General features: G+C 46.5%; 2 protein-coding genes across 12 annotated transcripts in view; one reads left to right on the forward strand and one right to left on the reverse strand.

The window, feature by feature from the left end:
- The window catches only part of adcy8 (adenylate cyclase 8 (brain)), a 48,010-nt gene extending 34,318 nt beyond the window's left edge, over positions 1-13,692 (forward strand). For both annotated transcript variants that reach the window (XM_026313698.1, XM_026313697.1), the window contains 10 exons: positions 851-951; positions 1,647-1,848; positions 3,133-3,222; positions 4,082-4,254; positions 5,001-5,079; positions 7,408-7,566; positions 9,995-10,141; positions 11,459-11,551; positions 11,756-11,870; positions 12,221-13,692. In XM_026313698.1, the coding sequence (XP_026169483.1) occupies positions 851-951; positions 1,647-1,848; positions 3,133-3,222; positions 4,082-4,254; positions 5,001-5,079; positions 7,408-7,566; positions 9,995-10,141; positions 11,459-11,551; positions 11,756-11,870; positions 12,221-12,720 (1,659 nt within the window). In that variant the 3' untranslated portion in view covers positions 12,721-13,692. The remainder of the gene's footprint in view (positions 1-850; positions 952-1,646; positions 1,849-3,132; positions 3,223-4,081; positions 4,255-5,000; positions 5,080-7,407; positions 7,567-9,994; positions 10,142-11,458; positions 11,552-11,755; positions 11,871-12,220) is intronic.
- The window catches only part of LOC113134345 (zinc finger protein 62 homolog), a 757,491-nt gene that overhangs the window by 503,597 nt on the left and 227,683 nt on the right, over positions 1-26,211 (reverse strand). The gene's annotated exons all lie outside the window — the stretch shown is intronic.

A 26,211-nucleotide genomic window follows, 5' to 3' on the forward strand; every position in this document is an offset into this window, starting at 1 on the left:
ACCTTTGAGTTGACCTTTGAGTTGACCTCCATATTGGCCCGTTTCCTCCACATTTGTGTTTCCTTTTCAATTCCTCCGCAAACTTCAAAACTCTTCCGAGAACCTCATCTTTTTGGTTGACCTCTTAACCTCCTCAGTCAATGTGCAGTGATTTGCTGTTGGCCTTCATTTTTTTTTTTTTTTGTTTTTTTTTTTTTTTTTTTTGCCGAAGTTGTGACAAAACGTGAAGCATCCTCTTGCTAATTTCCCAGCACCCTCTGAGAAAGAGCCAGAGCGAGGACGGGGCAGCGGGGGTCACAGGGTGGAAAGGTAGGGGGGCGTCAGGCTGGCAGAGCGTTCGATGAACATGTGACAACAGATGACAATGAACTTTGACCTGTTAATGGTGCTAACGAGCATATTCATCTCATCTGGACAGTAAAACCTGAATCTGCAAAGCAGTAACCTTGGTTACCAGATTAAAGGGCCAGTAAAATAATGTTCATTGTCCAGTGTTTTTCAAATCCAGTGAGGAATCTTTCCAGAAACCATCGTCCACCTCAGCTGCTTTGTGTCCCTGAGTCAGCCAGTAGCTAACGGCTAGCAGCTAGCACTCTGCTTGTCAGCTTGGCGCCTTCCCCGGGACCCCCCCCCCCCCTCCCAGCTGACCCTGAGACCCCCCAGCTGACCCCAGCTCCGGTCTCTCTCTAAAGCTTGTGGTTGAAGCGTTGCATGCGTCTGTGGCAGTGCACTGCTGTGTTTGAGCTGCATTTCAGTGTCTTCGCTCTTCCCTGTTTGTCTGAAAACTTGTTTCTCCATCTTCCCCCCGACTCCTTCTTCCTCTGCTTCCTCCCCCTTTTCCACGGTGCAGTACTCCCAGATGAGGGACGAGGTGTTCAAGTCCAACCTGGTGTGCGCCTTCATCGTGCTCATCTTCATCACAACCATCCAAAGCCTGCTTCCCTCCGCCAGGTAAACCAGGACAGACTGTAAACACGGTGCACGGCTCTGACTCAAAGCCTGAGAAGTCAGATATTTAGTTTCAAAGCTGTAATAGACAGAACAGTCTTTGTGGGCCTCATATATTTAATGTACTGCACAGACATTAGCTCTCTGGAGTCTTAATGCCACAGGACACACACACATTTGTAGCTCAGCTTGTGTCTGCATTAATGACAGTAGATTTAGACGTGGGTAGGGAAAGAAAACCCTGGGGACGTTTCAGAAAAGCTGATGATAGAAACTTTATGTCAGAAAGTCACCATCGTCTGGCAGCCACTGGTTCCCACTTTGAGCTGCAGAGACTCCTCCATGGCTGCTGTTGGAAACCACTACTGGCTTCTCCTGACCTTGGCCGGGTGGCAGGGGGGGGCTCATTGACGGAGCGGACTTTGCCAACACAGGGTAGAGGAGCTGGAATAACAACAGAAGGGCTGTAGGTAGCAGAGAGTCCTGGGGGGTAGTATATCTGAGAGACACCAGGGCCTGGATCTGGGTACCTGCAGGGACCAGACTGGGTGCTAAATCTTAGTTAAGGCACCTTTAAGTAACTTCAATAGAGACACATTCAAAACATTTTTAACGTCGTGTCCTCTATGCCCACGTTTGCTGTGATGCTTCATTGTAATAGCAGCCCAGTGCCGACGCTGTTTGTTGTGTTTCTGCAGGGTCGTGACCATGGTGATCCAGTTCTCGGTCCTCATCGTGCTCCATTCCTGCTTGGTCCTAGTTACGACGGCGGAGGACTACAAGTGTCTGCCTCTGGTCCTGCGAAAAGCCTGCTGCTGGATCAACGAGACCTACGCCGCGAGAAACGTCATCATCTTCGTCTCGATCCTCATCAACTTCCTGGCAGCCATGATCAATATAGTGAGTTCAGTGTGTTGTCAATATCAGACCAGGCCCCGGTTCTGCTTTTTCTCCCAGGTCATTATGAAGGTGTCAGGGAAAGATCCTGCACATTGTCCAAAAACCTTTCCATTAACATTAACTAATAATAATATAATATATTAATGTTACCAGTGTACCTGATGTTATATGTTACATTATTAAGCCCGATTGTTTTCAGACCTTTTTAAATGTAGGACTCCAACAGACCTTGAGAATCCAGACTGAGGTTTTCCATTTAATTACATCCATGAGTTTGAAAACAGAACATTCATTCAAAAGGCTTATTTTGACCTGAACATGTGACCCAGATCATTTCTCCACCAAAGCACATAAACCAGGTGGTAATGAGCTAATTAATTAATCCCACAGAACCACAGAACCACCAGCCTTCCCACTGAAGGAGAACAGGATTTATTAAAAACATCTAATTCCACCCAGGGTTATTGAGGTTAACCACCAACAGGAGCTCAGGCTCCTTTCTCTCTCGGTGACTGTTTGGATGTTTTAGCAGGACCACAACCGTCCCCTGACCTGACCCTGAGGACTTTTAGCGCCTGCACACACCCAGAGAAGGTGTCGATCACACTTTATCTGCCAGCAGCAGCAGCTGAGGGCGAAGCTGCGTCCACATCATTTACCGACCCTGAACTATGAGCGCTGGACATGGGTGGAGAGCAGGTGGCCTTAACAAATATGGACCGACACATTAAAGAACACGCATCAGCACGTTTGCCTCCCTCAGGCCCAGTTCATCATTTCACTTCAAAACTCTTCTCATCACGCTGATTAAAACAGTAAAGAAACATGATACAGGCACAGTTTATATTTACAGATGTACTTTAGAGGAGCCACCAAAGTGCTTTAAAGATAAAAACCCCAAAGGAGAAGACGGTTCAGTAGTTTTCAGTGAACTGACTGTGACCCTGCACCCAAAGGTGACGCCTCCTCTCTCACCACAGTTTCCTGTAAAAATCTTGTCTTTCAGTGTTAAAGTCTCAAAAACCAAGTTAGTTAAACTAAGAGCAGAAAATAAAAACATCCTGATGCTTTTCTGTGACTGTTTGACTCTTAAATATCAGATTTGTGGAATTTAAAGGTGATATCTTGTAATTTTGTTGTTTGACTGGAGCCTCACACATCTGCTGTGAATCTGCGACATCTTCAAATACGTGATGACAAATGATGTAAAAAATGACTTTTGCACTGATCCTGCATTAACGTAAGTCCCTACTACAACACTGACCCCTCTGTCGTCTCTCACAGCTGTGGTGCGACTTCGACAAGTCCAGCACCTTCAGGAACCAGACGTTCAACGAGTCGGCCTCCATCCCAGACACCTGCTTCTACCCAGAGGTACCGACTAAATGAGGTGTCTGAATTTCAGAGTCAGGTCCATCTGTTGTGCTTTTTCACTTCCCTGACAGCAACAAAATCATGAATCAAACATCTCTGGCATCTGCTCTCAGCCGGAGGGAGGTCTCGCCTTAGACGACGGCGACTCGTGGAGCCGTCGGAACGTGGCGGAGAACATAGGCGTCGTGTTATTTTGTTCCCATAATATTCAGCTGATTGATGGGCTCAATAAGGGAGCAGCATGTTTATAGCTGAGACACGTATCTCTGCATGGACACATCACAAACATGTTCAGTCCCGAGGCTCAAGAAAACCTGAGTGTGTGTGTGAGTGTGTGTGTGAGTGTGTGTGTGTGTGTGTGAGTGTGTGTGTGTGTGTGAGTGTGTGAGTGTGAGTGTGAGTGTGAGTGTGTGTGTGAGTGTGTGTGTGAGTGTGTGTGTGTGTGTGTGTGTGTGTGTGTGTGTGTGTGTGTGTGTGTGTGTGTGAGTGTGTGTGAGTGTGTGTGTGTTTGCAAATCAGAGCTGCTACACACACACACACACACGTTAGCTGGGACACAACAACAAGACACACACACACACTGAAAAAGAAGCTTTGGCTCCAGTGTAATGTTCCTGTAAAGGGCCATTCCGCCACAATTAGACCAGTTTCCAGTCCACATGACAAACTGAGAGTAGCTTTTATGACGTGTGGCTGTTCCAGGTTGGACACGTCTGAGATGTTTTCACAGCTTTTACCAAACGCTAAAGACGAATGTGCAAAGTGCAGTGAGGCCGATGTTTTCGAGTCATAACCCAAATGTTTGATTCCATTCAGGATGGAGCTGATGGTGTTAACCCCACCTTTGTTTTACTGCCAGTACTTCGTGTTTACGGGCGTCCTGGCGATGGTGACCTGTGCCGTGTTCCTGCGGCTGAACTCGGTGCTGAAGCTGGCGGTGCTGCTGGTGATGATCGCCGTCTACTCCCTGCTGACCGAGGCTTTCTACACCTCGCTGTTCGTTCGCTACGACACCGTCCACCACAACACGGAGTGAGTGCCCGTCACCTTCGGCCGTCTGGGTAGAGTACGTGGAGAACAGAGTACACGTGTTCAGACGGGCACATTAAAGTCCATCTGTTCTCCCGCTTCTTCCTTTCCAAACTAACATCAGGGAGCCACCTTGACCTTTTACTGGGCGTAAACGTGACATAAACCTCATCTCGCAGGCGTTCCTGGTTCTGATACAGTGACCTTTCCAGTGACTGATGCATGAAGGCGTGCTGGGCATTTAACCAGGACAGGCCTGTTAGGGTTTAAAAAAGCACCACAGAGCCTTGAGCCAGAGGTTTGCACAGAGTATGAGCTCTGTGAGACTCGTCCTCATGTCTGTTTCATCTCCGCTGCAAAAAGTTTCAGCCAAGTTTTATTTTATTTAACAAACAGTGCACGTCCACAGGCGTCAGCTCAGACTGACACAGCACATTCATTTATTTTTCTAGAGCTGAATCTATTCGCTGAACAGAAAATGAATCTGCAGCTGTTTTTGACTGAACCTAAAGTATTAAAGTCAAAATGAGGCTCGTGTGTTTTTCATTATGTCCTGAGTAAAGAAAAACTGCTGTGATAGAAAATACAACAAACTCAAGCTGATTTGATGCCTCAGCTCATCTGTCGATTGTTTGTTAAAGACAATGAAGTCAATAAATATCTAATGTACAGCTAAAGAAACAACTAATAGACAATTATTTTATTTATCTCAACAAGCAAAACTTCCATCTTTGTTTTTCTTCTTCCAGAAACTTCCTGGGAACCAAAGAGACGTCTCTGCTGCTGATGGCCATGTTCCTCCTCGCCGTGTTCTACCACGGTCAGCAGGTACGATCCGGTCCAACAGGTTCTCCATCAGTCACATCACTTTCTTATTGCTGGACCACAGGGATCGTTGTCTGTGCTTTAAACAGGATTTAAACTTGCAGAGCTCACACCAGTGACTTTGCTTTAACTCCGTCCAAACATTAAAGCTGCAGAGTCTCAAGGTGAAAGCAGCCGCTGAGGTCGTGCTCTGAAGGTCTGGGTCAATAAGAGCAGTGTGCATTATGGGTAAAGTACATCCCCAAACAAACCCACTGTCCCAAAAGTGAGTGCACTGGCTAAAATCAAAAGCTTTGTCTGTAATTGTGACATTAAAGGTCACACTAATTAAAAAAAACGTCCAGTTTAGACAAAGTTGAAGTTCAACCTGAACTTCTGAACTAAAGTGACACTCAAACTAAACCCCAACCACCTTGGTCCTGGAACTGGAGATACAAAGCAAAGGACCTGCAGGTCTGGACACTGGACAGCCAGGACTTCATGTTGTACAATAGATCTGTGAGATTCATGAGAAACTTTCACTGGTTAGTTAAAATTCACAGTTTTTGGTTGATGTGTTTGCAAACTGCCAAAAAAGCCATTTGACGTTTTATTCTTCAGATACAGAGCGAGTCAAAGAATAAACCTCCTTCGCTCCTGTTTGAGTCGACAACCTGGAGGAAACCGGGATCAGCGCGCTGATCAAACAAAATGCTGTCTCCATGGTAACCTTTGATCCCGTAGTTCAGCAGCTCGCTCAGACATGGAGGGCACAAGGCCGGAATTGAAAGGCCTTTGTAGTCCAATGAAAGTAGGAAGCAGCTGCATTTGAGGTCATTGGCTGGCACATCGATCGTCCTCGGGTCAAACCTTGTTTGACAAAGCAGAGACAGCGACAGCTCATTGGATTAGCAGCTCTGAAACTTCACATACGCCCGGTTTTACATTCCTGAAGGCGTCAAAAACCTGCTGTGTCCTCTGGAAGCCAAACAACACAGGTGTGTCACAGGTGTGTCAGACAGGACCGGACCCTCTGCTGGGTGGGCTCCCTGCTCCCTGTGGACTCAAACTGAACCAGGTGCTTCTCTTACTCTGAATCCATCTATGCCCATGAAACGTTTCCACAACTTTTCATGGACTCAGTAACGTCTGCAGCATCACAAATGTCAACGCCAGCAGATGTGTGATTTTCAGCTCACTCTAGATCCTCACAGCGTTTTATGAAAACACTCAGGTGACACCAAATCAAGCTCAGGTGAAGGATTAGTATCATCCTAAAGATTAGCATTGGTTTAGTGCAGGTGCTGGGGCCTGGTTTGTTACGGCTCCTTAGTGAAAAGGTGCAAAAAACACGATCTGTTACTTTAGATGCGCAGCAGGAAGCTGTGAAGGACTAAAACAAAGACGTTTGCTGCAGAGAGGACAGATCCCTCAGAAAGAAGCAGGGGTGAGGTTTCTCTCAGACTGTCATTAACACTCAGGGTGTAAAACACTGTTAGCACTTCAGTCCGAAGAGACACTTCAGTGACGGTGGGTGTTGGGTATATGAGCAGGAAGATGGAGCAGACTGTTTCACCCTGCTCCTCTTCACAATAACAGCTGCACATTGTGTTGGAGCTCACACCTTCACTCGGTGGGCCTGGAGAAAGCCTGGATGAGGGTTTGCTCCTTTTAACATGTTGGTGTTTTCTGCTGAGGAGGCTTTTCCATACGAGGCTCAACACGGTAATTACATTATGAAGACGGCAAACATGAAGCTTTTCACTACAAGGCTGCACACAGGGCTCTTATTTTGAAATGATTAAGGATTCTACTTTGGACCTTCCAGCTTTATATCAAATCATTGTGGGACCAGATGAAAACTAGGCTTTTGTTCACTGAAAAGATTCTAAATTGAATATTATTCTTTGTAAGTCAGAACCTCCATTCAACTGTGTCTAAGTGAGTTCATGTTTTTGTCCCTTCTCACAGCATAAACAGACACTTTTCATAGAAGTTAAGACTAAATGCTGCTTTTGTTCAGCTCTGACGTGTTCACATAACTTCTGATTAATTATGGATTTGGAAAAGTGATTGTGTTCCTTTTGAAACACTCCAGACTGAGCACACGCTCTTGTTCTATAATTTTAACAGATTGTTTTAATTCAGACGTTCACTGCAGAAACACAGCTCGGACTCTCCATCATCTAGATGGTGGAGACAGACGTTCAGCCATTAACCAAATCTCAGGCAGGTCTGCAAAGTCCACAGGAAATGTGTCTGTAGATGCTACCGAGCACTAACAAGCTAAAAAGAGGCAGAAGCAGCTTTGGCAGCGACACCAGACTAACCTGTTTGTGTTTCTGTGTTCAGCTGGAGTACACGGCCCGGCTGGACTTCCTGTGGCGCGTCCAGGCCAAAGAGGAGATCAACGAGATGAAGGAGCTGCGAGAACACAACGAGAACATGCTGAGGAACATCCTGCCCAGCCACGTGGCCCGACACTTCCTGGAGAAGGAGCGGGACAACGAGGTCTGGACTTGAACATGTAGCTCCTGAAAACACCGTTGAGACTTTGACTTTCTGACAGCACGTGTGTGTTTTAGCAGCCGAGTGTCAGACGAACACCAACAGTGTCTTTATGAGCCTGAGCACAGGCCGGTTCCTCTCCATCACAAACACACTAAGCTGTGTATTGTGTGTGTGATCTGAGGCTGCACTCTCACTGCAGGTCACAGTGAAGGTGAATGCACCTGAATAATATTAATCATTGCACAGGAAGTCAGTCAGGGCGATGGCGATGGTGTGTGGACACCATCTGCCTTTGTTTTCTGTGGCGGACGAGTCAGAGCAGACCTTCCTAACTTTGGTTCAGATCCTTGAAGTTAGTCTGAGTTGAGGTGATGTTGTCAGTAAAACCACATGGCAAAGGGAAGCAGAAGCTCAGCCTATCAGTTCTTATACAGCACCACCTCCTCTCAGACTTCACCTCGTTTTTCATCTGGAAAAACGCAGACCGGCTCCAAAATTAGTCCCCTGCGTTCATTACACTTGGTTCCCGGAGCAGCAAAGAAAAGACTCTGTAATTGCTTTTCAAACAACTGCACAGACAGAGAGGGAGAATTGCTGGGGCGGTTCGTTCAGCCGGAAATCTTTGTGGAGCTGCGGAGCTTTTTTTTTTAACTTTTTTTTTTTTGGTCGTATGCTTTTGATTTGATTTTAATAACAGGTTGTCAGTCAGCAGCAGAGAACACATTGATTTGTCTCCCTGACGCAGCAGCAGTGACTCAGCTGCACCAACTCTGCAGAGTCAAACTTTGTCTGGTCCTTCACCTCATCTCCCCGTGAATGGAACTAATCTTAGTCTAGAATGAGAGCTCATTGAATTAGTGAAGTCCCTGTTGCTGCTGCTGAGTGAGGAATTCTGGGAAAACTGGGATTCGTCCAGCCGCAGGGACCTTTAGTGTGTTTGTGCACCTCTGCTCCACCACGCACGGTGCTGATGTTCCGTCCTATGGAGGTTTGGAACGGTTGGTTTTTCAGACTGTGCAGCTTGGCAGAGTCGGACGGTGCCAAACAAAGTCCCAGACCCTCTGAAATGTTTCTCGGCCAGTTTTCGTTGCTGTGTCCTTGTTTGTATGTACCTGTGTGAGCCCAGCAGCCCACCTGTCACAGGTGCTGTTCAACACGTCTCTGGCCATAATCCAAAGTACTGGGCAAAACGAGCTGGACCTCATGAGACCACCAGAGAAAAGGTCTTTCAGCTTCAGTGGAGCCTGAATTTCTGTACAGATTTTTTTTTGTCACAGCATCTAGTCCGGTCTGCCCGACACTGATCTGTGTTCTTCTCGTTTACTGACTCAATTAGGTCCGACTCTCTGGACCGTTATCACGCGCTGGAGTCAAGTCGCCGTATTGTCCTCGTTGGGCTCCTTCATTATCGGCTCCGGTCTCCCGCTGCCTCCTGTACAAACGAGTGACTGATGAATTATGAATGTCAGGAGGGGAGAGCTGATATCATTCTGTTCCTAATTAAAAAGGACATGATTAAAAATGCATCCATTAGGATGGGCTGGGCCCTAATCACTCGGTGCATTATTAATCAGCCTGTTTGTTGTTGTGTGATTTAGGTCCTGGCTTATTAACAGGCTCACACGGCCCTGAGAAGGTGTTGATGAGCAGGAGACAGGAAGCTTTTATCACAGACCTAAAGCTGGTTGGACGCAGAGAAACAAACATTCATGGTTCTGATTCTGATGCCAAAGATCTTTATCGACCTACTTTCCCCTGCACGACACAGATTCAGCTCATTCAGGATGTTGCAGCATCGACGATGCTGGTGCGATGTGTCGCATACAGACCGCTGCTTTCATTAGACAGCGTTACTCATTATTATTAAAGGTCACTGAGACCTGTGCCGGGAAGAGGATCCTAAAGAATTCTGGATTTGACACTAAACATGGACAAAACCAATGAAGTCTGTTTGCTGACTGTTAAAAATGCGTCTGCCTTCAGGTCAGTGATCAGTAAGCAGCTAACCTCAGGTGACTGATGTGGTCTGACCTACATGGACCAGGAACCAAAACTTTGAAGCCTGAGCTCATTTAAATGTTGAACTGGACATTATGTTTATCAGCCTGGTATTAAAACCAACATGACGTGTGTCAACACTGCCCCCAGGTGGAGGAGACTGTGCAGTGCAGCTGATCAGTTATTTTTCCTGGCAGCCTGAGCTGCAGTTAAACTGGACGACTTGTCTAAGAACGTCCTTCACGTCATTTTCATTTTAAGGACTGAATAAAAAAAAAAAATAAAAAACGTGTTGTTCTCTGACTGACTGCCTCGTGAAGCTGTCAGCAGAAACTAAAAAACCGGGGGCTCTGAATTTCAAATGACTTGTACATATGAGGAATCAATCCTGGGGCCTGAACTCATTTTTCTGTGATGCGTGTCCCCACAGGAGCTGTACTCGCAGTCCTACGACTCGGTGGGTGTGATGTTCGCCTCCATCCCAGGCTTCGCCGACTTCTACTCCCAGACTGAGATGAACAACCAGGGAGTCGAGTGTCTGAGGCTCCTCAACGAAATCATCGCCGACTTTGACGAGGTGAGACCGCGGGCTCTGAAGTGCGCCCACGTCCACTTCAGCCCGGCTTTCGAACCCCCGTGACGTCAGCGATTAAAACATGGTGTTCGCAGGTTATTTGTCGTTTGGAATCAAACCACCACACACACACACACACACACACACACACACACACACACAAAACGATGCTCATGCTTTTAAAAAAGTCGTGAGGTTCCCTCCAGGAGTAATTTCCCCCGATGAGTCACAGCATTTTCAAGATTTGTGGGAGTCTGACGTATTTCCAGGTGTCTCACACAGGCTGCAGGTGGTTTCAAATCAGGTCAATCCACAAAAATCATAACTAACATAAGGAAACCAACAAATTACAGATGCGCAGCAACGTTAGACATAAAACTGTGTCTCAGAGATAAACAGGGATAAAACTATAATGTGTTTGTATGTTAGGAGCCAAGAAAACTTCTTCATTTAGTCGAAGAAAAAAGAAAATACAAAGTGATTCAAGTATTTCACGCTACAGAAAATGGAAACTGGCACAGACACGTTGATGTTTTAGAAAGTCGAAGTAAAGCACAGGGAAAAGTGATATTCTCCAGCTAAAGTTTTGGAAACTCTCGGGTCCCTGTGGACAGACTGAAGTCTGAGGAACGTCAGGTCCCGGTTGAGGCTCTGAACCAAACTCGGTTTTTGACAGAAAACGTCAGAGCCTGCACTGACAGACTCCGGCTGTGTCTCCGCTGCCTCAGGCTGTGCTCAAACCGCTCCCGTCTTTTCTCCATCACGGGGCTGTGAGGGGCACAGGGAGGCCATCAGAGTGGCGTCTCTAGCAAAGCTGTTAATCCACAACTCATCGTAACTAAAAACATTTGTGCTGGTTTTTCTTTCGCTGCAGCTCAGAACAGTCGAAGTGTCAGAACGAGGTGTCGTGTGTCTTTTTAGGTTTGTTTCTGTTTCAGTTTCAGATGATTCTGCAGTTTGTTGATGCTGCAGGGACTAAATGCTGTCACACCTCACATCTGCAGTCTCAGGAACAGGAACAAAACAAAAACACGCGTTTAGCCCTTCAGGTCTACCCCACTTACTTTTGCATATCAACACGATGATGCAGCAGAAAATGAAGAAGCTCACAGTTTGGTAAAACACCTGGGAGTTTGAGGTACTGGAGATTCTGTGAGTCCTGAATGTGAACCGGGTCCAAACTGAACTTCCTCTGCGCCCTTCATGGACTACACTAAGTTCAGTTATGGTCACAGCCGTCAAGTTCAAGACATAGCAAAAGTCAGTTCATGTAGTTTATATGTCATGAATGTTTTAACACATCTGGCACATCTGTCACAGCTGCTGGGTGAGGACCGATTCCAGGACATTGAGAAGATCAAGACCATCGGCAGCACCTACATGGCCGTCTCTGGGCTTTCCCCTGAAAAACAGGTAAGATCCTCAGTTTTCAGTTTTCTATCTAATGACAGAAAACAAGCAGCACCAGCCCCGCGGGCCTTGGTAGAACTTTGTGAAGGTAGAAATAGTTTCCGCTGGCACGAATTATCGAAGGGCAGGATGCAGATGTTAAACACGTCCTCCTGCCCTCCAGCTGCTGCTGACGTCAGCTCACTCCGACTCTTCTGCCTCCCACAGCAATGTGAAGATAAATGGGGTCACCTGTGTGCGCTGGCAGACTTCGCCATCGCCCTCAACGAGAGCATCCAGGAGATCAACAAGCACTCCTTCAACAACTTCGAGCTGAGGATCGGTAAGAGCTCCGTGTCCTTCAGGGAAGAGGTCCACTCTCATTTTATTTCTTTTTACCTCATTTGGTGTTTTCCTTTTTCTTCTGCTGACATTCATGTTTAGCATTTTGGTTTTTGGGCCTGGCTCCAGAGTAGGACTGCAGACTGTCAGCCTCCTGTAGAGGTTGTCAATTTTTTCCAACTTTTCCTGACTGTCTAAACCCCAGAGCTGCAGGGATCTTCTCTGCAGCCAGCTTCTCCTGGAGAAATGGTGTAAAATTGTCAATCAGCAGTTTCAGAGCTAGTTTCTCTTCTAGGATGTTTTCTGCCTTATCTCCTGTGTGACAAGCCATCGTCTGTGTGTCTCTGCCAGGTATGGCTCACGGCTCAGTGGTGGCAGGTGTGATCGGTGCCAAGAAGCCGCAGTACGACATCTGGGGGAAGACGGTGAACCTGGCGAGCCGGATGGACAGCACGGGTGTGAGCGGCAAGATTCAGGTGCCAGAGGAGACTTACCTGATCCTGAAGGAGCGCGGCTTCGCCTTCGAGTACCGGGGTGAGATCTACGTGAAGGGCATCAGCGAGCAGGAGGGCAAGATCCGAACACACTTCTTACTCGGCCGGGTGCAGCCCAACCCGCTCATCCTGCAGCCTCGCAAAATCACGGGCCAGTACTCGCTGGCGGCCGTGGTGCTCGGCCTGGTGCAGTCTCTCAACCGGCAGAAGCAAAAGCAGATCCTGAACGAGAACAACAACTCGGGCATCATGAAGGGCCACCACCACTACAACCGGAGGACGTTGTTAGCGCCCGGGGGGTCCGAGGTGGGAGGGGGGCATCACGTCGAAGCAGCTGATAAGACTGAGCTGCCCTGAAAAGCAGACTGGAGTTTTGGTTCTCAGAGGCAGAGCTGCTCTACAGTCAAAAATAATCCCGGTGGTTGAGTTAAACCTCAGAATATTGGTGCAACTTTAGCACTGAGGTACAAAAAACTGGTTCCACACATGAAGTAAATAGCAAATAGCTCATATTTTTCTCAGGAGAAAATGGTCTCATGTTGCAAACTGCAGCTTCATCAGCCCCCGAGTGTTATAGAACCAGACAGGTGGATTCAGTTCTTGTGGGTGGTGGGTTCAAAGTCTTCGTGAATGCGAGGAGTGGGTTCTAGATTTTAGGGTTCTTGTCATATATGCAGATGATGTGATACACATTTTTGAAGGTAACACAACAGAAAACACAGCAGAGCGTCGGTAAACACGACTGCCAGCTTTACATCCTTCAGGTTTCAAACTTAATAAAAATCTGACAAATGTTTCACGAGGAAGGAAAAACACAATCAAATCTGTTCGACCTCGACCAGTCACGAAATAAACGTAGACGAAAACTACACAGGTCACCTTTAATCTTCCAACCAGGTGAACGTGTGGTACAATGAGAAACATCCTCCGAGCTCATTTGGGATGGGCTGAGGTTTAACTCAACCAGTTATGGAGACGTGTTTAGATTATTTCTGCCTCTTTAAGCAGCTCTGCTTTCGCTGAATGTTCTCTGTGTTGCTGAAGGAGGAGGGAGAGGGAGACGTGGTGGTTGGGGACTGGACGAGACCACTGCGTTCTGTTTTCATCCACCCTCATCTTCGATGTCTGTTCGACCGATTCCCTCCCACTGTCTGACATTCCTCCTGTCATTTCCCCTTTTTATGTCGCTCAGCCACCGACCCACCTGACCCAAAACCCATAACCCAAAAACCCTGTCCCGCTCTGACCCTCGTTTGGTGTCGATGTTTCTTTTTTGTATTTCTTTTATATATGACAACACAATAAAAAGGGGTCTAATTTTTTATATAAGCCACGTGTCTGGTCACTTTTATTTTGTCACAGCTTGTCTGAGCCTCAGGGTTGGTCTGGACTCTGAGGTGAACTTTGATCCAATGATTTCTAACATTAAAGATGCATTAGCTTATTTCTTTGAGGGTCTGATGAGCCTCCAAACAAACTCCCACCAGTAGTTCCTGGTTGGGACAAAGTGTCCAGTCCAAAGCTAGCGTTAGCTGACTGCTAATGTGACCCAAAGCACCAAAGTTACCCAAAGCTCCACTTCCTCCCAAATCCACATTAGATCCATCAAACCCAAAGGTCCAGTCAGGACCATGCTAAGTGGCTAATGCTACCAAACCAACAGGTTAGCTTTAGATGCCAACACATCCAGAAGGAAGAAGGCCCCATGTGGATCCAATGTGAGTCCTTTGGCTGCTTTGAACTCTCTCCATGTGAAAAAGCCAAAGCCATGTTAACCCTGGTTGTTGGTCTTTCTCTGTCCCACTCTCTCTGGGCTAAAGAACGCCGCCTCTTTGCTCTGGTAGCCACTGGTTCCCACTTTGAGCTGCAGAGACTCCTCCATGGCTGCTGTTGGAAACCACTACTGGCTTCTTCTGTCCTTGGCCAGGTGGCAGGGGGGGGGGCTCATTGACGGAGCGGACTTTGCCAACACAGGGTAGAGAAGCTGGAATAACAACAGAAGGGCTGTAGGTAGCAGAGAGTCATGGGGGGGTAGTATTGCTGAGAGACACCAGGGCCTGGATCTGGGTACCTGCAGGGACCAGACTGGATGATGCTGTTATACATCTTTAAAGTGGACTAATTTTATTGAGATGCATTTAAATAATTTGTAGGATTTGTGATGATCTGTTGTTGTCAGTGATAAACTGTGACTAGGACTCAGGAGCCTGTTGAAAACAGAAACAGTAAATTGTGGTTGTAGATTGAAACACTTTGCACAGTGATTTTGGGAACCAGTCAGATTATTCTAACTTCTCTTACATATTTTATTTTCCAAAATTGTTATCAATGTAAAAAAACTGATGGACCTTCTTGATGAGTTTAATTTGGACTCAGTTAAGATAAAACAGACAAAAGCAGGAGAACAACTGTCTTCTTCTTGTTCTTGAAAGGTTTTGATGAACCATGAAGCTGAGGAGCTGGACCTGAAAGCACTTCCTGGATGATCCCAAACCATCTTGACTCTGACTGACGAGCTGATGGTTGATTATCTATTATCTGACCCGATCATCTCTGTCCAAGAACCAGGTGTTTTCACACAAATATGTCCCACAGCTCTGAAGATAATTCACAGTCAGTAGTAATATAAATCAATCAGCTCTTTTTACTTTCCCATCTACAAGTTTCACTGATTAATGTGGCCTTTAACATTTAACATCATGCAGCATGTTAGTCCAGACACCTGAGCAGGTAGACGGTCAGTGGATGTTTGGTGTGAGGGAAAAGGCCAGAGGGCTGACAAGATGTTTTTATCGGACGTTACAGTTTTTTATGTCTGAAATACTGTCGATAAAGTTCTGTAACAAGGCTCAGATCGTCCACAGTAAAAATCACAAACTAAAAATGTCTGAAACTGTTTTTCGACCGATGGGTTATCTCGCTCTGCAGAAGCTGATTGTCATTCTAGCAGCTTCTGAAGGAGGAAACTGGACCCTGACGTGACTGTAGACCAGAACCTATGTGGGTAATGAGAAAACAATATGTTAATGTGGATGGAAAACACAGCAGAAAGGAAACGACTGATCAAACCTCATGTAGTGTGTGAAAATATCCACAAGATGGCAGCAGACACCGAGGAGGACTTCTCACTATGTGGCTGCAGGAACATTATTGCACTGTGACCTCTGACCTCTTCTTCAGTGATTACAGGTGAGGAACCTATGGACTGTGGCTTAGAACACCAATAGTCCATCCTTTGTTTAAAGGAGGAAACTAGTCTGGTCAGGATGTCATTAAGACACTAAATGTCTTTTATTGATTAACCATGTGATGAATACTTTTGACACACACACACACACACACACACACACAGATAGACAGACATTTTTGTCTTTTTGCAGTTGAAGGTTTTGTAAATGGGCCATAACATGACACAATGACTGGGTGTCTGATTGATGAATAACTATTTAAACCACTTTAAAGCTGCGTTAGGTGATTTTGGGCCACTGGGTGTCAGTAGAGAGCCAAAAACCTGTAGAAAAGCAGGAGCTGGGCTGTTATTTTCCAGAACAGAGGCCATAGTCAGAGTCCCAGGTTGTGTCGGAGGAACCTGGACCGACATTCTTAAAACGATCAGACATATTAAACCATAATTATTCATATTCTCATTCACTGTGTTCGTTATATTTTAAAAGCCGCCAAGATATTTTCACTTTTCCATGTGTGGGCAGTCACCTGGCTGAGACACACACTAGTGTGGGCAGGACGTGTGTGTGTGTGTGTGTGTGTGCGTGTGGACGATGTAGGTAAAGGTAAAGTTACTTTGTGTAGGATTTATGTTTGAACACAGAGGAAGGTTTGCAGGAAACATAATGATCCTGCTGAAGATCTGTGTTGTCTTCATCTCAGTACACACCAGCGTTTAATGTGGGGTCAGTGAGCCTCAACACGCATCCTGAGGAAGCCAGATACATTTCATTTACTGTCATGTTCCTTTTGAAATAGACACATCAGTGACGAATTAATCTGTGAATCAAACCCAACGACTCGGACTCAGACCGGGTGACACCGACTGTGCTTCTCCCATTTCCCTCCCTCGTATGGATTTTCTGTTAGACGTGAAGGAGGAAGACGAGGGAAGGATGTGGAGCGTGAGGTTGCCATGGAGACCACAGACATGTTGGGGGAGCAGTGTACATGTAACCGTGACCAGGAGCACGCGTGTGTCTGTGGGTTATAACAGAATAAAGGCAGTGCAGTGAAATATAGACAACAAACAAACAAACAGTATTTAAACCAACAGGCTTCACTTCAAACAAAGATACAAACAAACTGCTAATATACGTTTATTTCTTCTGGCACTTCTTTAAAGAGTTTAACTAAAATCTGGGTGATGAAGCAGAGACAGACGTGTATTTTATAGTGAAAGTGTTGATGAGGATCCATTTAGTTCAACGCTGCTGCTGCTGCTGCTTTAAAGCAATAGATTTTTCTAAATCCAGCAGTTTCAGTGTTGGAAACTCTTGAGGTTTCAGGTCCATTGGAAAAAACACATACTTGACATATTTGGATCAGTAATCGAAAAGCAGCTCTAGTGAACAGCATGAAGAGGAGGCGAACAGGGACAGGCCACAACAACTGGACAGACTCTAATGGAGTTTATCACTCAGGAAACTGTGAGCTCAGGGGTCAGAGGTCAAAGTTGAGTCCGAGCTCCTCGTGTGTTTGTCTCATTTCAGCTCCCAGAGCTCCCTGACCCAGCTGACCACAAACATGTTCCTGATGGCTGCAGATCCTCAGCCAGTCTGAACCACGACAACACGTTAGAACAGATTTGGTCCTGAGGAAGTGGTTTTTCTGTAAATGGTCTGAAATCTGGTCTAAACAGGTCACATGTTTCCACAGAAATCACCGCCTTTACTGAGAAGTTATTAAAGACCACAACCAAAGTCTCCAGATACTTCACTGTGACTCCAAACCCGGCTCAGCTGATTCCTGTTTGCACACCTGTGTACATAAGGTGCCAGAGTTCACACAGGTCAGGCCAGAAACCAGCCCAGGAACTCTCTCTAGACTCTGTGATCAGACTGTGCTGAGACATAGACCAGGATCAGGGAGTAAAACCAGATCTAAAGCTTTCTGAGTGTTTCCAGGAAGTTTCCACAGTCCTGGAACCACCAGGACTCTTCCTGGAGTCTGGCCTCAGTCAGGGAGGAGACCAAGAACCTGCTGGTCCCTCTGACAAAGCTGCAGAAGTCCTCTGCAGAGATGGAGAAGCTGCTGTAAGGACGGGAATCGTAGCATCATCTATACTTAGGCTTCAAATAAATTAGCGCTGAGTCAAGTTTGACAGTTGAGCTGGACCGAAGATAAACCCCAGTCATTTCTAGCAAATGACCTGTGCTCTGGTTCTGGTCCCATGAGAACCTTTATGGGTTTTATCAAAGGGATAACAATGACAAAGTCTAGTTTCTTCATGCATTGAACGGCTTAGTTTTCTGCTGCGTAATTACAGTGTGTTGCTTTAAAACAAATCCTTATTTTACCAACACACACCCTCTGTTTTCTCCTCACTGTCACACACACACACACCAACACAGCCTGTGGCATCGCAGCTGAGCACAGATTATTACCTCGGAGCTCGAGAGCCTGTTGTGTGGACCCAATGAAGCAGCCAGGCTGAAACAGAGTCCAGAGAGCAGCGTTTATTCACAGCTAATAAAAGTCTCCATTCACTTCCTGCCACTGCAACAGGAGAATAATCAGGAGCAGAGTTCATCTGCAGGCGCTTGGTGCAGAGACGCAGCTGATCACCTCTCCTGACTGGACTGTATCTGTAGGAAACAACAGCAGCATGATGGTTTTTACGTGTTTAGATCTGAGCTGCTTCTGCATCTGCCTGTTAAAGACACTCAAGTCACACAAACGGCCCTCGGAGCCGCTTGGAAACCGTTTAGACGTCACTTTCACCATGGCAACCGCCTCCTTCTCAACAGCGATGCTCCTCAGATGACCATAAAGATTCAACCACCATCTGGACCAACAGGCGGAGAGAGGAGACACACACACACACACACACACACACACACACACACACAAAGCATAACTAGATTATAGATTGTAGAACTGATATTTGGTGTGTGTGTGTCCTGATGAGACACTATGAGCAGCAGCAAACACTCGCTCTGTTCATGAGGCAGTAGAGGAATCCTTTGGAAAAGCTTTTTCTGCAAAGTGCTACATAAAATTTGTTGTTGTTATTATTATTTGAACATCCTCCAGTAGCAAATCAGATCCTTTTGTCATGAAGGTAAAAACCCAGACAGTAACTTCACGTCCACAGAGAGACGTCTTTTCTATTTCCTGTTACACACTCACATCCCTACACAGACTGAGCGGCCTACATTCAGCCATCAGACCCACCGTTACATAAAACCATTGCCGCCACACAGGCCAGCTTGCTGCCTGTTGCTAAGCAACAAACCCTGGAGCCCCGTCGCCGAGTCTCGCTGGGGCGCCACTGTACCTGAAAGTGCTTAAATGGGTCATTGAGGACAAAAGCAGAGACAAACCAGGCGACAGGAAAAAAGCTAAAAACAACTAAAGTCCCATCTCTGGGCCCGTGCTGGTCTGGACTGAGAGGAAGACCACAGGAACAACAAGATGAGACAGCAGTCATGTGCTTAAGACAGGTCACGCAAGGATGAACAGCCTGTGTGACAAAAGATGTTGTGAATTCGTCATTTTCAGTCTTGAAATCATCAGCTGCTGCCTCACATCAAGAAGGTTCCTGGTCTGAAACCCATCAGGGGCCTTTCTGTGTGGAGTCTGCATGTTCTCCCTGTGCTTGTGTGGGTTTTCTCCAGGTACTCTGGTTTCCTCCCACAGTCCAAAAACATGTATGTCAGGTTGATTGGTGACTCTAAATTGCCCATAGGAGTGAGTGTGAGTGTGTGAGGTTGTTTGTCTCTATGTGGCCCTGTGATGGACTGGGGACCTGTCCAGGGTGGACCCCTGCCTTTCACCCAGAGAGAGCTGGGATAGGCTCCAGCTGATCCCTGGGACCCTGGTTAGGACTAAGGGGGTCTAGATGATGGATGGAGTTATGGAGCTAATGTTGAATATGACGCAGTCTGCGCCCACAGGTTAATCGATCATTCTCATTGATTAATAGCTGATAAAACTGTACTAAAGGGAAAAATTAACGCCGTTTTGGACCAATGGAAATTCTGATTTTGAGACACGTGACGCCTCGTCACTGTCAATCAGTCACGTCAGGTTTACCTGCGGACAGGTGGGGAATAAATGTGCAGGAGTTTCTCCCAAACACTGAGGTCAGACCAAAATAATCATCAGTCCTTCAACCCTGCGTCATTTAAGCTTTGATCTGTGTTTACCCTGCGCTGTGCACACACAGGTCTCACTCGGGATTTCTGTCCTTGAGGTGTGGACGGTCCCAGCACACCGGGGGATTAGCAGGAGGACACGGACATGTGGAGTCCTCTGCTGGGCTCAGGGTCAGTTCACTTTCTGCTGCTTTGTCCTTCATGAGTTTGGTTTGTGCTGCTGTGATGAGGGAAGTACAAAGTCCTCACACACTCACACACAGAAGAGTAAAGTGCTGTAGGTGACAGTCCAGGACAGTCCAGGTCTTCTTCTGTCCTTTTCTCAGACAAAGAGTGTTGTGTTGATAAAATCACAAAAATCTAATGATGAGGTACACAGAGAAGGTGTGTGTGTGTGTGTGTGTGTGTGTGTGTGTGTGTGTGTGTGTGTGTGTGTGTGTGTGTGTGTGTGCGCGCTGTGGCCTCGTCTGACGGCTCCTTTTTAGTCGCCACTTTACTGGAGATTAGTTTCTGTTGCATCTGGATTGAAACCTGAGGTTTTCTAGTGTCTCGGACTTGGTTGTGTTTTGGGTTTTGGACTGGGAGGGTGAGTCGTCTCCACCTCCAGTCTCCAGTCTTGAGTTAAAGTCCTCAGTCTTCCTAGTCTGTGGCAGCTCTCATAGAATAATGAAGCTGAGCTGCCACTCACCTGTCACTTCCCCACAGAGAGACAACATTTCCCATCAGGCACATTTCCCTCCTGTCAGGTGCACTTTTCCCACAGTGTCACACCTGGACACTCAAGAACAGGTTCTTTCTCAGAGACAGACAAATAAATATTTTGAATTTTGGCGTTTCAGACTTTTCCAGGACACTTTGACACATATTAAATAGACGCTGGTCTCTTTGTCTTGATTGATCCAACAATTAGAACGTGTGGAAACGTTGTGCAGATTTTAGTTTAACGGTTTAACAGTAAGAGGTTTACCTGACTTTCCTGTCTCCTCTCCCTCTGACAACAAAAACACAGCAACCTTGTTAATTTCATGCCCAAAATAACCTCCACTTAAGGTTTAGTGACAGCCCCACCGCAGCCTATCATCGCACTGCTCAACTTGAAAAGCTCTGAAAATAGTCCCATACTCTCTGAATTCCTGTCACTTCTCAGCCTCTAAACCTCTTAAACAGAAGCAACGGGAGGCGAGCAGCACCCTCCATCCCAGGAGAGACGCTCCAGGGAGAATTTAGGAATCTAGGACAGTTGATAGATGCTCCAGTTGACTGATGCAGGCGATTGTACTGTAATCACTGAACTTAGCTGTCTGTAATTCAGGAGTGTGGGGGCCAGATGATTCAAAGGACCGACAGCTTGACTTTACTCTCTGTAAAGCTGGAAATAAGTGATCTGCACCTGGAAACTGTACAGCATCAGCGAAGGGACATTTAGATCCAGAGGAAATGATGCGAGACAGAAAACCTTCCCCTCCCACATGTTTGGGATCAAATAACTGAATTTAAAATTGACAGATGTGCTAATTTAGATGTGATTATCACTGTGGCGTCCTTCTTCTCTCAGTTAACACAACAAACATCCTTTTCTCACTGCACTGCAGCCGTGACCGTGGAGCGGTTCGATCCTCTTCAGCACTTTGCTCAGCTTTGGTTTCGTGGCTGCTGTCCAGACATTAAACCGTCTTGATGGTCCGGAGCTGGAGGAAGCAGGTTCCTCTCGTCTGATCTGTCTTTACAACACGACCCAGAAAGCGCCGAGCCTCGCATCGATCCACTGCACTTAAATAAAACACAGCGCTCACAGCGTGGCTGCTGCTCACGCCGACCTGAGACGAGATCCAACGAAATGAGCTTTATTGATCTGAAAGTAGAGAGTGTCAGTGCAGCAACATGGAACAGAATCTCAGCAGTCAGTCAGTAAACCCCAGAAAACACCAGTTCGACACATGTAGGTGTCAGTGATATCAGGCCTTGTTGGCTGATGGAAGAAGATGAACAGTGTTTTAGCTCATGATCCAACACTGTGACAAACAAACACTCTTCTTAATGACTGACAGGTCAAAGCAGGAGGCAGCTAAAAACTTGAGACACCGTCTGCAATGCATGCTGGGTGATGTAGGATTGAGCACTCTAACTACAGCAGGAGATGAACTGAAGCGTGAAAGTCACTGATGGACGTCGACTCTTTGCTAAAACATCAGTCCATTGATCTTAAAGCTTCACTTGTTGTTTTTAAAGCCCCACGTGGGTCAACGACAGGTTAACACCTTCACCACCTCCCACTCACGCCCCCATTTCTCTTATTTTTCTTGCCTATAGGCTTGTTACTCTTTGACTCTAGTTTCTATCATCACTTTTAATTCACACATGTTCTTTTATGTTGTTGATTGTTTCATGTTTATTTATTTTGACGTGTATTTGTACCTGCCCCCCCCTCCATAAAAACCCATCCTGTCAGGTGTCAGCAGTGACACGAGGTGAATCTATTATTGGTTTAACTTTTGACAAATCCACATCCAGACTCAGACTGTTGCTGTGTCTTCAACAAGCGGAGGATCAAAGATTCATTCTCTTCTAATCAAAACCCACTCAGCCCGTCTGTACTTTCTCTTCCTGCCGCTCACACTCTGAAGTGCTGCTGTTGTTACTTAGCAACCGACACACTGGTGAAAACACAACGAACAAAAGACGCCAAAAATCTTTGTGCCTCCTGCAATGAGGCCGACTGAAAATAACTATTAGCGTTTGAGTGACGGTGCGTTGAGCAGAATAACTCAGATGAAATTACAGGCTGCAGAGTGTGTGACCTGCTGTCTCTCCTCAGCTTAAAGCTGAGAGGTCGCCCGCAGGACGAGGCCGAGTCGATGTCAGTCGAGGTTCCTCTGCACACACCTGCAGACTGAACCAGGCCAGGTAAGTGAAAGCAGGTGGATCACGGCTCTGTGGGGACCGAGGTTTTTTATATACACAACCACAGGCTGTGCCACCATCCATCATCTATACCCACTTGTTCCTAAAATTCCCTTTCAGACATGAGACCCATGAAGTCTGTGACACTGATGGTAAGACTTAGTTCAGTCTTCATGGGTTCAACAAGCTGCAGACATGTTGGACCACGTGTTTATGTCTCTGGACAGGACCAGGCTGGAGAAGCTGTTTCACTCAGCCTCTAATCTGCTGATGAGTTTAGCCTGAATCTCATTTTCTTCTTGCTGTGGTCGACTAAGAGAAGCCGTCATCTGTTCACACTGTTGGTGTGTGTGTTTACAGGATATGTACGTGTGTGTGTGTGTGTGTGTGTGTGTGTGCACCAGACTTGGATTGACATGGCAGACACGGGGCTCTGGGGAAGGACAAGCTGGCAGACTGATGGGGGGGTTGTGTACTGGGTTTTTGGCCTGTTGGCACCAAACCCACATCCAAGGAACAGTCTCAAACATTGCCCCCTACACACACACACACACACACACACACACACACACACAGCTGCTGTTTCATACACACCTAACAGGATGTGACAGATGTCTGCTTGTGAACAGAGAATTTCTTGTATTTGTTGTCTTGCGTGTTTTTAGCGTGAGGGGTGTTAAACACAGCTGAAGGTCTGGACCCAACTCAAACTGTATCGGGCAGTTTACAGTCGTTTGGTGAGTCAGTGTGTATCAGGTACAAATCAATTTTAAATAAAACCGATTGTTCAGTTGTTTTGTGTAGCTGCACATCCATAAAAGGAGCTCACACACAGCTCGGCTGTTGAGCAGGGCTCCATTTTCCAGTCCGCACCGCCTGCAGGTCTCGGGGGTGAAAGGCTGAACGAGTCGATTGGTCCCTGAGTGAACAGTCCAACAGTTGTGATGGCTGAGGCTGCAGAGAGTCGCATTTATAAATGTTCGCCTGTGAACTCTGGACTCTGTTTGTGAGCACATTTACACAAACAGAACTCAGACTGAGTCATCTTGGATGTTGGGTCTCTTTATATCCAGGGCTCTTCTCAGCTGCCTCAGCCAGTTCTCCAAGCAGCTTTTCTTATTTCCCACCTGTCACTGCCCTGACCCTTCAGGAAGTATCGTGTACTTTCAACCTGCGGACGAAGTCTCGGCTTCCGGCCTCAGTCAGGCAGACAGCAGTTCTCCAGGCGTACTCTTTGCACCGAGCAGCCAGGTCTGAGTACCTGAGCTTGGTTCTTTCCCCTCAACCATGGGCCCCACTCTGTCAGGGCTGTGAAGGTGATCTGCCTGGGGAAATGAGGCTTTGTGCCAAGACCTTTTGGCAGTGGAAATGAATCCTGGATGGTTTGGATGCTCTGTTATGTAGGTCTTTGCTGACAAACCAGATCTGGTGTTCCTTCTCTGGTTCCTTCCTTCCAGCGCCCCTCCAGGACCTGACAGAATGTGGTCTGTGCTTGGGGGCGTTGCACAGGCAGCCGGACTCTTTGTCGTACCTGTGAGCAGGGAGTGTGTTGTACTGACCAAGTAGATTGGCCTGGGAGTTTTCAGGTCTGGTCTTTCTCTCAGCAACCCTTGATGTGATGTGGCTCTTCCTCCATCCTCAGTGACTCTGACACCTTCGTCCACCCTTCTCTGTCTTTAACCAGGCAGGTATTTCTTCTGAACGTTCTCTGTCGGTGCAGCGTGAGACGTTGCTGCTTCTACTCGGAGAGCAGCAAATTGCCAAGTATGCAGTTGCCATGACGATCTAGCGAGCCAATGAAACCCGCTGACTCCCCTGTGAGACACGTGGCATCAGCAGCTGAAAAAAAAAAAAAAAAGGCAGGTGGCCATGGACGAGATGTGGAGCGAGAGAGGGGTGAGATGTAAATTATAACAATCACAACGCTCCAGTCCCACTGGTTCCCACACGGATCCCCGCTGAGCAGGATGGAGAAGGGGATAAAAAAAGACGGAGGGAGCTGGAGGAGGAGGCTCGGCCGAGGAGCATCTCAGTCAGAGCGAACATGTCAAAGGCTTCCTGTTCTGGTGTTGAGTTTGTACATGAGCTGCAGGAAAACTTGAGCTCCTTGTTTTCTCTGTGCGTGCTCTTCTTAATCATGCAAACAGACACGGCAGCTGTAAGTTAAAAGTGTGAAGCAGTTTGTGGTTTTAGCTCCTGGCCCCAAAATATTTTAAAACTTAATTTGAGGAGACTGTCGAGAATGTAAATGATTGACACGTTTTAATAAATGCAGCATATTCAGTCTGGATCCAGGCTGCAGAAATAATATTATCAGAGCAGGGCAGAGGAGCAGAGTTGTTTTGAATGCATAGTGTTGCTCTGCCTGCAGGTACAGGGCTGTGTACTATAGAGCAGTATATGCAGTACAATGACATGTACATAAATTACCCAGCTGAGTTTCTCCCTCTCTGGCTCTTGTGTCAGTGCTGTGTTGGTCTTTCTGTTCTACAGAACCAACATCACAGATTCCAGCGCTTTTGTTGTACTTGGCGAATAAAGTGATTTAATTATTCAGCGGGGAAAGTTCACACACACACACACACACACACACACACACACACACATATATATCCAAATATGGAGCAGTGTAGTGTTGTGACCCCGACTGACAAACCTAATGATGCTCTTCTGTGTAACTTGGACAGTCTTTCCTGGACATGTGGCCCCTGTCTGGGCCTTAGACGACCAGCTACAGTGTTTGAACATATCTGGGTAATCAAATGTTTTAAGCCTCAATAAGAATATTTCTTATTCTTATTCAGTCTGTGGGAGATAAATGTGTGATAAATGACCTGCAGTTCATTAAATCTGCAGTACGGCTGATTATGGTGTAGATACCTGTGTTGTACATAACTCCCTCGTCTTCTCTAAACTCATGACGGCTAATGCTCTTTTGGAGCCGTCAGTCTTTGTAATCATCTGTGAAACTTGTGACATCTAAATTTAGAAAACACAGAGACGACAGCAGGGTCTTTGGCTCAGAAAAACCATAAAGGGACTGATAGACCAGACTCACAGCTTGGATTTCATTGCCATTTGATGAGCTGCTTTAAAACCTCTACTCTGAGTGTGTGTGATGTTTCCTTGTCTTTCATTTGTTTTCCAGGTTCAGTGTCTGTGGCTGTGGCACATGGACAAATACATACATGTTCCTGTTTGTTTTATGTTTGGATGTAGTGTGTTTCCATTTGTTCTCGCCGTCCTCTCAGCAGGAGTTTAATGAATGTTCCCACTTGCTTATAGCTCAGTTTTCAGAAGGTGCCGTGTGTGTGGATGAGACCGATGCAGCGGCACAGGGAGCTGTAAGTCGTCTTCCAGAAATAATAACGATTGTAAAATCATCTTTTATTGAGCGTCATGAAAAGTGCTGGTGCAGATCTATCACTCAGCTACTGATTAGTTTCAACAGAACAGAACTAAACAAAAGTGGTGGACTATGTAAACAGCACCGGCCGGGATCCTGGGATGGGTCAATGCAGTGAAGCAGTGCACCCTGGTTATCAGGCAGTGTTGGTTTAACGGTGAAAAACGTCAACATGTCCCATCCAGCACGTTAGAAACATGAGATGATCAGAACATA

This window comes from Mastacembelus armatus, chromosome 17 (assembly GCF_900324485.2).
Source record: "Mastacembelus armatus chromosome 17, fMasArm1.2, whole genome shotgun sequence".
Classification (NCBI taxonomy): domain Eukaryota; kingdom Metazoa; phylum Chordata; class Actinopteri; order Synbranchiformes; family Mastacembelidae; genus Mastacembelus; species Mastacembelus armatus.